Below are 13313 nucleotides of genomic sequence, written 5' to 3' on the forward strand. Positions count from 1 at the left end.
TGCACACCCTTAGTCAGATGTCAAATATGACTGACAGCTCACAACACTAAATTAAACACAAGGATATACTGATTTCTAATCCAGTATTATACTCTTTAATTACTTTTTACACTAAGGCCAGAATTCATATGAAAAAGTAAGATCAGCCAAACTTGTTGATATTCATGATGTTAAAGGAGGTATCCGTGTGAACGGAAACTGAGGTTGAGGAAGGAGTCATCCAGATAAATATCACAGGTCAGGCTTGAGTGTTTTCAGACATTTTAAGCATCATTGTTGTGGACTTTTCAGTGAACCGATGAAGAAAATGTTTCTCAGATTAGTTTTGTTCTGTTTGTGTTTGGGGCGTCTGGTTGGTGAGTTTGAAATGAGTTTTTATGGCTTCAGTTGCTTCTGTTCTGGTAGCATGTCATAAATTACTGGTTAAATTAGTTAGAGAGGATTAACATTCACTTATTCTCATGTATAAATTTATATGATTTCTCATATCTAAACAAGTCTGAGTTCAAGTTATTCAGGGTATTCAGTTTGGGATTGATTCAGTTACATATGAATGTGTGTTCGTGCATGTGTTTGGTTCAATTAAAAACAAACTTGCAAATGCTCTGTAAGTGTGGTTCATTTAAGTAAATGGGAACGCCATCTGAACTCTGGTGTGCACCAAACAGGCGGACCAAGACCCGCTAAAGAAATGCGTCTAGGTCCACTTCCAAATGAACTCTGGTGCGGTTTGAATAAAATATAAACACAACTTTATGGTGCTTTTTAAAACGCCTTATGCTGTCAAAAAAGCTAACGTGAATGCTAAGTGGACTAGGACCAAATGCATCACTTTCTTTTTTAAGAGAACCAAACTACAAGTGTGATTGCACCATTAAACAGTAATCAGCATTAAAGTTGGCTGTATTGAAAAAAAAATTTTTTTTCGTTTACCATCTTTTTTGTACTGCTGTAGAATATTATTTCCTTCACATTTAAATTATTACAATTATTTTAATGAAGCTTAATCAAACCAACATAAAGTGATTTTGAAGTTTTAATCTATGATAATTTCTGTTCTTCAGGATGTTTTAATGTGCTGGAGGGAGATTCGGTCACTCTAAACTCTGATCTTACTGAAATACTGGATGGTGATGTGATTCAGTGGAGGTTTGGATATTCTGAGAAGACTTTAATTGCTGAAATCAATAAACCAGCTGACAGTTTCACTGTATATGATGATGTTCTTGATGGGAGATTCAGAGACAGACTTAAGCTGGACAATCAAACTGGATCTCTGACCATCACAAACACCACAACTGAACATACTGGAAGTTATGCACTACAGACCAACAGTGTGATCAAGTCTATACATCTAACTGTCTATGGTGGTGAGTATATATAAGCTCCTGTTGATTCATGACGAGACCCAAAATTAATTTCAAAATTAAACTTAAAACTATTTACTTTAGTAAACCACCAAATAACCAATTCTGTCCGCGATGAACCTTGTTTTCTTTTGTTCTCTTTCTGTTTTGTGTTACAGTACTGAAGTCGGTGTTAGTAAAGAAGGGAGATTCGGTCACTATAAACTCTGGTCTTACTGATATGAAGAATGTTGATGTCATTCGGTGGAAATTTTTAAACGAATTCATTTTAATAGCTGAAATCAACGTAGCAGACAACAGAATCACTGTATATGATGACGTTCTTGATGGGAGATTCAGAGACAGACTGAAACTGGACAATCAAACTGGATCTCTGACCATCACAAACATCACAATCACACAATCTGGAATTTATGAACTGCATAGTAGTAATATGGGGTTTGTTTTCTTCATCAGTGTCCATAGTAAGTTAAATTTTAGTTTCTCTTATTTTGGCAAAAAAAAAAATAAATAATAATTCTTTTCTTTTTTTTTTGCAATAATTAATAGACACCATTTTGTTGCATGATATTAATTTCAAATTTAAATAATAATAATTTACTTTTTTCATAAACCATCATAGTAATTTAACAGAATTAATCTTTGACAAACCCTGTTTGGATTTACAGATGAAGTATTGATGATGGAGGGAGATTCAGTCACTCTAAACTCTAAACTCACTAACATAATGGGTGGAAGTCTGATTCAGTGGATGTTTGGAAACAAAAATGTTTTAATAGCTGAAATCAATTTATGGGCTGACATCATGGCTGTATATGATGATGTTCTTGATGGGAGATTCAGAGACAGACTGAAGCTGGACAAACAAACTGGATCTCTGACCATCACAAACACCACAACTGAACATGCTGGACATTATAAACGACAGACTAACAAACTGACTGAGAGTTTCAGTCTCACAGTCTATGGCGAGTAAATTTTTGGTTTAATTTATTTATTGCAGCGCTAAATTTAAAGAAATATTGTATTACTTAGAATTACAAACTATAGCGTTATATTTAACTTTCTATTAAATTGTTTTGATCAGTTCTGGTTACGCTCAATGTTTCCTCTTCTGCTTAAATATCTTCATTCATCCTCATTTCTCTTTATTCGCTTATCTTTTTCAGCTCGTCTGCCTGTTCCTGTCATCAGCAGAGACTGTTTTTCATCATCTTCATATTGTTTCCTGGTGTGTTCAGTGGTGAATGTGAGTCATGTGACTCTCTCCTGGTACAAAGGAAACAGTGTATTGTCCAGCATCAGTGTGTCTGATCTCAGCATCAGTCTCTCTCTACCTCTGGAGGTGGAATATCAGGATAAAAACACCTACAGCTGTGTGCTCAACAATCCCATCAGCAACCAGACCAGACATCTCAATATCACTCAACTCTGTCACACATGTTCAGGTACGGCAGCACCGCTGATATTATTTGATGTCGGCGCTGATATTAAAGTTTATTGACTGAGCTGATCTCAGTTTGATGTTGTTATTCCTCAGACTCTGTCCACTGTTGTGGTCCTACTGAAGCTGTGATCCGATTGGTCCTCTCTGCTCTGGTGGGCGTGGCTACTGTCATTCTTCTGGTTTATGACATCAGATCCAGAAGAGCTGAACAAGATCAAGCACATATTCCATAACTTATTATGTAGTTTCTCCAAAACGACTTTATCATGTATTAACCTTTATATTTTTGTAATGGCTTTATATACAGCATCAATATACTGCTTTGATGTTCATTTATTTGCAAGTCATTTTCCCTCTACATGAGAGCATAAAGTAACCTACATATTTATGCTCAAACTTACAAAAGTGAGCCTTATGATTTTACAATCTTTTAGTCTTAATCGTTACAATGTTAGCTTTTATGAGTTTTTAAAGCATTTTAAAATGTAGCTGTCTTGTTGTTTAATTGTTGTACAGATCAGACGGCTTTAATACTGAAGCTCTTCAATTGGCTAAATATGAACACATGACCTTTTTTTTAAATCTACTTTGAAAGCTTTATTGTTTTCTTGTTATATTTCCTCAGATACATCAAACAAATACAAAAAAAAACATACACTGTAAAAAATTACAGTGAATTTAACGGTAAAAAATTGTAAAAATGCTACTGTAAAAACCTGTGAAATGGTTAACGGTAAGTTCTCCTTCTATATACGGTGAAAAACTGTGTTGGACATTGCATTTAATTTTACGGTAGTATACCGTTTTCCGAAGTGAAAAAGAAAGTAAAATTTACAGTGAATAACCGTAAATTGACATTCCCAGAATTCCCTGAATTTCATTTTTTTATTTGATGTTTTTTTTTTTTTTTTTTTAATAACGTAAAAATAATGTTTTGTACATTAGGGTTGTATGTTACATCTAATGTTGTGAATTAATGTTTTTTTTTTTTTTGCATTAAATCAGTTTTATGTGTGTTACCATGATGGTGTTTAGTGTTTGTGTGAATGACACTGTGCACCTTCTATATATGTTATTATTTATAACCTCCGTGCGATGGGCTTTGGTTCATCATGTGATGTTATTGTCACCACCTGCTTTTGGTGGTTATCATTGTATTACAAAGGTACAAAACAGATTTCAGTGCTTCAAAAAGTTGGTACATTACCATTTTATGAGTTATGGTTTTTAGTATGAAATTACGGTATTTACAGTACCTGTAAATTTAATTGAAAACCTTCAAATGTAAAACATTGCTACCATATTTTTTACGGGCAACCACAGCTGCCAGTTTTTTACCGTAAATTTTATGGATTTTTTTTTTTTTTTTTACAGTTTTACTACTGCTGTCCATTTGTTATCTGCACTTGCTTGCCTTTCTCAATAAAGTTTTCTCAGTCTAAAAATCAAAGTCTCTCCATGATTTATTATATTTATCATGTTGGGCGCCCTCTGAAGGGCAGCTAACTATATGTGTTTGAACAGTTTAGCTCTGTGCAGTATACAAACAGATTTACATTTATACATTTTTTGGATCATTCTTAACAATTTTATGTTCCAGAGTGAAATAAGAACAGAGCAGTGTTTGCTTTACAAAGAATTCTAATGATCTTTGCCTATATTCTTAAATGTTCAAACTGCTAATTACACCTTTACTGTATGACCAAAAATTATGGAGTATTTAATGTTTCAACTGTGTGATTGCACCTGCGCCTCATTTGCACACTATATATTCATTGCAAACAGAAAAACCAGTTCATTCTTAAAATAAAATAGTCAACCCAGCAGCCCACCAACAGTTTTTTTCCAGACGTCTGTGTCCACGTATGGTTCATTCTCTTCAAGTCTGCCTCCAGTTCACAGCACCAGGTGTTTCTTGGCTGGCCCCTTTTCCTCCTCCCTTGGGGGTTCCAGGTAAGGGCTTGCCTTGTGGTACAACCCCCATGCTGGTCAATTATGCTGCCAAGGTAGGGGGAACTGTCCACTTCTTCTAACACCGTCTCTCAGCATTATGGGTGTTTTACTGGCTGCGTTAATCTTCAACACCTTGCTCCTCTCTTGATTGATGTTGAGGCCCAAGCTTGCTAAAGCATCAGCAGTGATGTTGGTATTTTTCTGAATTTGTTGTTGGGTGTAAGAGAGACAGGCCTGGTAATTGGCAAAGTCAAGCTCATCCAAATGTGTCCATAATATCCACTGCATGCCATTTCGCTTCTGGGCTCATGATCCGGTCTATTGCCAGAAGAAACAGGAAAGGTGATATTAAACATAGTTTTCTAGCTCAGCATTCAGTGCCTCTGCTGGTATACTTTTCAGCCTTTAACTGCTTAAACTGCACATCAAATTTTGTCATTGCAGTCAATTGGTAGGTCACTGGAGGCTGGTAGGATGTCCAGTGAGGGTCGGAGGTGGTCTATTCAGCAGCTCTTCAAAATGCTCCACCATCTACTCTTTTGCCCTTCTTCAACAGGTATCAATCTATCATCTTTATTTTGTATTGCTCTCTCAAGTTTTGTGAATTTTCTTCCAAGTTTCTTCTTGTTGGAGTACAGTTCTTGTCTGTTGTGTCTGCTTCTGTTGCCGGCATCTCCATTGTAGTTCCATCTGTCTGTACATTCTTGTTTGCTTCTGTGTACTCTTCTTGTGACTTGGTTTTTGCTACTATTGTTCTACCAGTAATTACTGCTGTCTTTTTTTATATTCTCTCTTCTATCTTTCTGTCTCTGATGATAGCCATTCCCTGTGGCTGTGACTTCTTTCACTTTCTGCCACTTTTCATTGACTGTCTCTTTTTCTTGCAACTGTTGAAGTGCTCAGAATTGAGATCAGCTCAGTTAATAAATGGCAATGTCAGTTCTCTTGTACCTGAACATGTGTGACAAAGTTAAGTGATGTTAAAATGTCTGGTTTGGTTGCTGATGGGACTGGGATAAAATCCTAATGGTTATAGAGTCAGACTTGTAACCCAAAGGTCGCAGGTTCGAGTCTCAGGGAGTGAATGGACAGCCTTTTCTCCACTCTCAATACCACGACTGAGGTGAGTCCCTTGAGCAAGGCCCCAACTGCTCCCTGGGCGGCGCAGCAATAGCCCACTGGATGGGTTAAATGCATAGCAAAAATTCCAACTATAGGTCACCATACTTGGCCTCAAGTCACCTCCTTTCCAGAATTAAATAGGACAATAGTCCGTCAATCTCTACCCTTTTCATGCAGAACAATCTCCTGGACATCTGGTTTTAAAAGTGGGCACTTAACTAAGACTTCACTTATTGCCCGATCTGACAGGAACATTCAAATCCTCAGTAGTCATCTTGCTGCTTTTGACACTCCAGTGGTTCAAGTCTTACCGCTCAGGTAGGTCCTTGGAGGGTTGAAGTGTCTACGCCACAACATTTAGCTACTGGGGTTCCTCAGGGCTCAGTACTTGGACCACTTCTCTTTTCAATCTACATGGCATTACTAGGATTCAACCCTCAGATACACATTTTTTCTTGATCACTGCTATGCTGATGAGACTTTACCTCTCATTCCAGCTAGATGATCCAACAATAGTTGCTCGCATCAAGGCTTGCTTGTTAGCGGAAAGATCACCTTAAACTCAATCTTACGAAAACGAAGTGAAACAAAGTGACATGACTGTCAAGCCTCTGCAACTGATCCAGAATGCGGCTGGCTGGTGGAATGACCTGCCTAACTCAATCTGTGCCACCCTCCTCAGTTACTAGGTAAAAGATACTTCAGCTTGCTACTCATGTCATGAGGACCCTGACAGAACTAGATTGTAGAATATATGTGTTCTGTTGCTTTAAATTCTCAGTTCCTAAACGCGCCTCTAGATGTTATTGTAGAAAGTCTCATGTGTGTTAAATAACTCCTGCACTTAAGTAAAGAGACACTTGTTAAACTGTTCCCTTGTCTCTCGGCTCGTCATCCAAAATAGATAGCAGAACTGTCTAGCTGTCTAGGTTTGTGTTTATATTTAAATATCTACAAACCTAGACAGCTGTCTAGTTCTGATTCCTCTTTAGTATTACAACACACTGGCTTTGGCCCAAGTGTTGGGGACATTTAGGTTTTGAAAGCATATAAATATAATAGAAGGCAAAGGAAAGTTAATAATTAAGTCATTAATTAAAATTTCGTTTGCACGCTCCACTTTTGATCAATCATGGTTCCTCTTCATGTTTCTTCCTCTTCTGCTTGAATATCTCCATTTGTCTCTATTCGCTCATGTTTTCTAGCTCATCTAACTATCATCAGGAAAACAGAGAAATGCATAGAGATTGTGAATTTGGACAAGAAATGCTGTCATAGATGATATTACATTAAAGATATTTATATTGAATAATATTTAGAAGATCCTAAAGTCGGCTAGAGGAGCAAATAAGAAAAATTGTGAAAAAAACACCCAAAAGGGTCCTGTAGCAAAACATGTTTTTTGTATATTTGCATAGGACAATACATAGTGCCCTGGGTACCAGATAGTCTCTGCATGCTTTTATTAAATGTTGCATGTGCACATGATTTAATATTTTTCAGGCTTTTGGAAAAAACTTGAAAACGCTAGTGTGGATAAAGACACATTACCAAGCCTGTTTATTTTAGCTTCATTTCCACTGGTTTTGACGTAAACTTTGACTTAAATGGCTTCAGACAGCCTGTTTGCTGATCATCTGAACTTTGCCTGTTCCTGGTTTTCAGTTTGAAAATGTGAGATCAGCAAAAGCTTGTTGATTTTTTGTGATGTTAAAGAGGATGGACGTCTGAAAATAAACTGTGATGAAGGTTGGGGGAGGATTCACACACAACCAGATAAACATCACAGTTCACTCATGTTTAAGACATTTTGAGAGTTGCTATCGAGAGCTTTTTAGTGAACCGATGAGAAAAATGGCAGTCAAATTAGTCTTGTTCTGTTTGTGTTTGTGGCGCCTGGTTGGTGAGTTTAAAATATGTTTTTATGGCTTCAGCTCTTTATTTGACAGATTCACTGTTGGCTTTTCTAAAATTGTGCTTCAATAAAAACACTGAAGCTCAAACAGCAGCAGCTTTAGTTTCAGTGCATGATTCTCATCTGAGGTAAAAGGGTTTCTGTGTTTCGTGTTGTGTGGAGCTCAAACCACATCAGTAAATGAGTTTCATTCCGAATTGATTAGACATTTAATTTAATTGTAATTTTCTAACAGTTTACAGTAATCCATCATAAAGTTATTTAAAAGTCTATCATTTAAACGGAATAATCTTTTTTTTTTCTTTTTCTTTTTTTCTTCAGGTGTGTCTGGTCATTCAGATGCAGAGAAGTCAGTGTCTGTGATGGAGGGAGATTTAATCACTCTTAACTCTGGTCTTACTGAAACACAGACAGATGATCAGATAATCTGGAGGTTTGGACAGAACAACTTGCTTATAGCTAAACTCAGTGGAGCCTCTGGTAAGAAATATTATGAGGTTCTTGGAGGGAGATTCAGAGACAGACTGAATCTGGACAGGCAAACTGGATCTCTGGCCATCACAAACACCAGAACCACAGACTCTGGACTTTATCAAATAACAATCAGTGGAATTAGTGAGACCAGATACAGATTCCACGTCACTGTCTATGGTGAGTGCCAGCTTCATGATTTACTTTTTTTTTTTAAAAATGATTATTAAATAAAAATGTATAAAACAAACCATTTAAGATTGCATCCCCTTTTATTTATGTACTTTTTCTTGTGTTTTTAAATAGTCTTTTCGTCATTTTTGTAAGACATCTTCCTCTTTGACCGTTTTTGACAGTATTATAATTTTTGAGAAATTAATTAGGATGCATAAACAGTCTCAGCATTAAACACTCACAAAAAAATAAAACAACCTCTTGAATACTGTTACTTAATGTTCATTTATTCTGTCATGTTTTCAGCTCATCATCTGCCTGTTCCTGTCATCAGCAGAGACTGTTCATCTTCTTCAACATCATCATCGTCGTCATATTGTTCAGTGGTGTGTTCAGTGGTGAATGTGAGTGATGTGACTCTCTCCTGGTACGAAGGAAACAGTTTAGTGTCCAGCGTCAGTGTGTCTGATCTCCACATCAGTCTCTCTCTACCTCTGGAGGTGGAATATGAGGATAAAAACACCTACAGCTGTGTGCTCACCAACTCATTCACTAACCAGACTCAACATCTGGACATCAGCAAACTCTGTCAACCATGTTCAGGTACGGCAGCAGTGGAATTGATATTTATTATGTGGATAAAAGATACATGTGTCTCAATAATCTTCAGGGCACTGGTAAGGGAGTTGCATTCAAAACTATTATTCTTTGTATTCTTCTTACATATCTTACATCATTTCACAGGGGTTGCATGCGTTAGTCATATTCACTTGCGCATAGTTTTTGAAGTGTCATTTTATATGTCCCATACACTTGCGTCATATGGAGATGTTTTTTGTTTGTTTGTTTGTTTGTGTTTCATCTGGTAAATGAAAGTCATATGGGATGGCATGAGAGTGGAAAGGATGGAGTTTTAATACCTTTCCCTGGTGTTGTTTTTTTTTTCGTTGTTCCACTGTACCGCATTTTAATTATTGTTGTGGCACTAGATACACGTGTTTGACATGTGCTACTGCATCTTTCTCATCTTTTAACCATACTTCTGTATAGTGTTAATTTCGTCAGACGAGACGAGACGAAATATGTTCGTCAACGACCTTTTTTTTCATGACTAAGACGGGACGATGACAAGACTGCACCACTGTCCAAAAACGCTGACTAAGACTAAATTAACATGCATTATTGTTGACGAAAAAAGACGAGACGAAAATGTTTTGTATAAAATAAAAACTAAGATAAAATCTCTCTTCATTTTCGTCTACAATCGTCTCTGCTTTTTCATCAGCTGTTACGGCTTTAAAATATTCAAACTGCGCTTTGGCGCGCTGGCTGGCGCTGAGCCAGAGACGGACGAGCTCTGCGCTTGACATATAATCACAACTATGCAGTGTTTTTAACCACATAACGCTTATTTTAGGTTTCAGACATTTAAATACACATAAGTACTAGTAAAAGGAGACATTTAGAGTTTGTAAAATACACACATAGGTCTATGGAAGCAGAAAATAACAATCTATTCAAATATAATTTGCCGATGTGTTTTATTCATGTCACATACACATAGGCTTATTAACTAAAAAGTTCACTCTATTCCTCTTCTAGTTCACCAGCCACTTACTTGCATGTATTTCGGGAGAAACGGATGAATGTATATGTGCTGTAAATACGGCTGACAGGACTCTCTGAGTCTGAACGGCAGCGCGAACAAACATGGCCGCGCCCATCTCACGTTACAGATTACGATCCAGATCATTTATATAGGATTTTAAACGACGAAACATACTAATTCACACATATTTGTGAATCGGAATATTAGATAGTTCATGACATGGTAAGCAAGTGTGTGAGTATTCTGGAAAAAAAGGAAAAACTAAATAAAAGCGATCTATCTGTCATACAGTGTTATTGTGTCTGTGTTGTGACACGTGACAAGCTTGATGCGTCGCCATGGAAACAATAAGGACGAACGTTCTAAAATAACGGTCGCTTAAAAAAAAATCACTCTCAGGGGTCCGCTAGAATATTTTAAACTCACCACTGAAAGGGTTAATCATTTGTGAATGTGTCTCCTAAATCAGAAATTGAAAACCAGACACGTTTAACATTTGCATTCAACAAAAATCATTCAACAAGTGTATTTTGTCAGGTAATTATGACATTTAACCAATGTTTGAGATATGTGAAACACTTTTTTTTACTGAAATGTCTATCAGTAATAATCTCAGTAATAATGTGTTATTTTAAAAAAAGACTACGATTTTTTGACTAAACCTAGACTAAAATATATTGACTTCTTTTTTGACTAAAACTAGACTAAAATTAAAAGACTTTTAGTCGACTAAAACTTGACTAAGATACCTTGAGTTTGATTTTGACTAAAACTAGACTAAAATGACGAGACTTTTCGTCGACTAAAACTTGACTAACAAAAAAAGATATGTGAATGACTAAATATGACTAAAACTAACTAGGACATTTGGCACAAGACTAAGACTAAGACTAAATTAAAAATAGGTGACGAAATTAACACTACTTCTGTATGTCTGTCAGTACTTTGACATTTTTAATACTTGAGTACAATTTTAAGTTGGTACTTTTTTTTACTTTTACTCAAGTATGTTTTTGGCCAGATACTTGTACTTTAAATTGAGTAAAATTTTCACTGAGTATTTGTATTTTCACTTGAGTAAAATTTTTTTGAGTACTTTTTACACCTCTGATTGGGGGTGTCTTGCCAATTGCCTATAATTTCCACCTGTCGTATATTCAATTTGCACAACAGCATGTGAAATGCACTTTCATTTATGTACTTTATCTTAATGTTTTTAAATAGTCTTTTTGTCATTGCGTATGTCATCTCCCTCTTTGACAGTGTTTGTTAAATATGAATCTATTATAAATGTTGAGAAATGAATTAGGATGCATAAACAGTCTCAGCATTAAACTCTCATGAAAATAAAACCTTTATAACTGTTACCTACTGTTCATATATTCACTAATTTTTTCAGCTCGTCTGCATGTTCCTGTCATCAGTAGAGACTGTTCTTCATCATCGTCTTCATCATTATCATCATCATGTTCATTGGTGTGTTCAGTGGTGAATGTGAGTCATGTGACTCTCTCCTGGTACAAAGAAAACAGTTTATTGTCCAGCATCAGTGTGTCTGATCTCAGCATCAGTCTCTCTCTACCTCTGGAGGTGGAATATGAGGATAAAAACACCTACAGCTGTGTGCTCAACAACTCATTCACTAACCAGACTCAACATCTGGACATCAGCAAACTCTGTCAACCATGTTCAGGTACGGCAGCAGTGGAACAGGTGTTTATTATGTGGCTATTTTATGGATAAATTGAGTCATGCGATTTCAGTAAACAAGACTTCACTGGAGATGATTTTCATTTTGAATTTCAGACTGTTCACTCTTAGTGATTTAATGGTCTTTATCTTGTTCTTCAGGTGTTTCTGGTAATTCAGATGAAGTGAAGTCAGTGTCAGTGATGGAGGGAGAGTCAGTCACTCTAAACTCTGGTCTTACTGAAACACAGACAGGTGACCTGATACTGTGGACGTTTGGACCAAACAACTTAATCATAGCTAAACTCAGTAGAGAGTTCAGTAAGATGTCAACATATGATGGTCCTGATGGGAGATTCAAAGACAGACTGAAGGTGGATCTTCAGACTGGATCTCTGACCATCACAAAGACCAGAACCACAGACTCTGGACTTTATGACGTGACCATCATAGGAAACAGAGACATCACATACAGATTTCACGTTACTATCTCTGGTGAGTCACAGTTACACAATAATAGTAATAGTAGTATTCTTAAAAATTTTATACTAATAATTATTAAATAGGTATTTATAAAACAAACCACCATTTTTGAGTGACTCTCTCCTCTCGGACATTGTAATCTTGTTAAATGTTTATTGAGCTGATCTCTGTCTTTTGGTGTAGATCAGACACATTTACTCTAATGACTGATTATACCCAATAATAGCCTACTCAATGATTTAAATCCCATAATACTCATTGTTTCTGATTGATGTTCAGGTCTAATACATTTTCAATTCTCATGATGAATTTGCTGCACATTTCTTTCACTAATTGTTATTTATCAGGCCTTTACTGTTTGTTTGTCTGACAGGAATCTAAGATGATGGCGGTAGCCTACCATACATGTGTTTCAGCTCAACAATGATCAAACAAGTATCTGTGATTCTGCTTCCTCACAAATTATGCTCTGACCACAACAACTGCATCTGCCTTTACACTCTTTTTCAAATATAATGTGATTTTATCATATGTTATCATATAGGCTATATATATATATATCTTCTTTCTCTAATGAGTTGATTGTGATTTTGAATGATAAATACGTCTAGATGATCAAATAACGCTTTAATTATTTAGTATAAACATGCTTTTTTCTCTCTCTTTATGTATCCTCCTGCCCTCATGAATGGTTTACTCTAGAGGGTAGGGCTGGGAATCGATTCCAAAAAGAATCGATTCCTCGATTCCGAGGCATTGGGAATCGAGAGTCGATTCCAACGTTTGGAATCGATCCTCTCAAGGGGAATCGACTCCTCATTCAGAGCCGTTTTCAGTTCAACAAAACTTACCTCTTAAACGGAAGGCTGCATTCCATGAATGCTGCATATTTCGGCTGCAAGTCATCAAACGTCGATTGACGAAAATAAACGTAATAAAAACGACTCATTACTAAACTCGTCTGAGTTTAAGGATGCAGCCTTCAGTTTGAGAAGCACCCATTAATTTGCCTCTTGCTTGTTAATAGTTATTATATTCTGATACATTTCCACGAAAAGATTCGTTCGGATAGATCATTTAAAT

General features: G+C 36.4%; 1 protein-coding gene and 1 pseudogene across 1 annotated transcript; both read left to right on the forward strand.

The window, feature by feature from the left end:
• Window positions 1–691: 691 nt before the first annotated feature.
• LOC141338939 (uncharacterized) lies at window positions 692–3047 on the forward strand (annotated as a pseudogene).
• A 4636-nt stretch (window positions 3048–7683) lies between these two features.
• On the forward strand, window positions 7684–12952 carry LOC141338456 (uncharacterized). The gene is made up of 6 exons (XM_073844004.1): window positions 7684–7792; window positions 8126–8455; window positions 8756–9052; window positions 11458–11751; window positions 11910–12242; window positions 12604–12952. Exons 1-6 carry the CDS (start codon window positions 7735–7737, stop codon window positions 12609–12611), a joined length of 1320 nt encoding a protein of 439 aa, XP_073700105.1. The 5' UTR covers window positions 7684–7734; the 3' UTR covers window positions 12612–12952.
• Window positions 12953–13313: the final 361 nt, after the last annotated feature.

The sequence above is a fragment of the Garra rufa genome, chromosome 7 (genome assembly GCF_049309525.1).
Source record: "Garra rufa chromosome 7, GarRuf1.0, whole genome shotgun sequence".
In the NCBI taxonomy this organism is placed as follows: Eukaryota; Metazoa; Chordata; class Actinopteri; order Cypriniformes; family Cyprinidae; genus Garra; species Garra rufa.

Excerpts from the sequence above, each read along its gene's own strand:
- LOC141338456 (XM_073844004.1), top strand. The coding sequence starts at position 7,735 with ATGAGAAAAATGGCAGTCAAATTAGTCTTGTTCTGTTTGTGTTTGTGG. Across the intron at positions 7,793-8,125 it reads GTGTTTGTGGCGCCTGGTTG|GTGTGTCTGGTCATTCAGAT; the intron begins GTGAGTTTAAAA and ends TTTTTTCTTCAG. Across the intron at positions 8,456-8,755 it reads ATTCCACGTCACTGTCTATG|CTCATCATCTGCCTGTTCCT; the intron begins GTGAGTGCCAGC and ends TCATGTTTTCAG.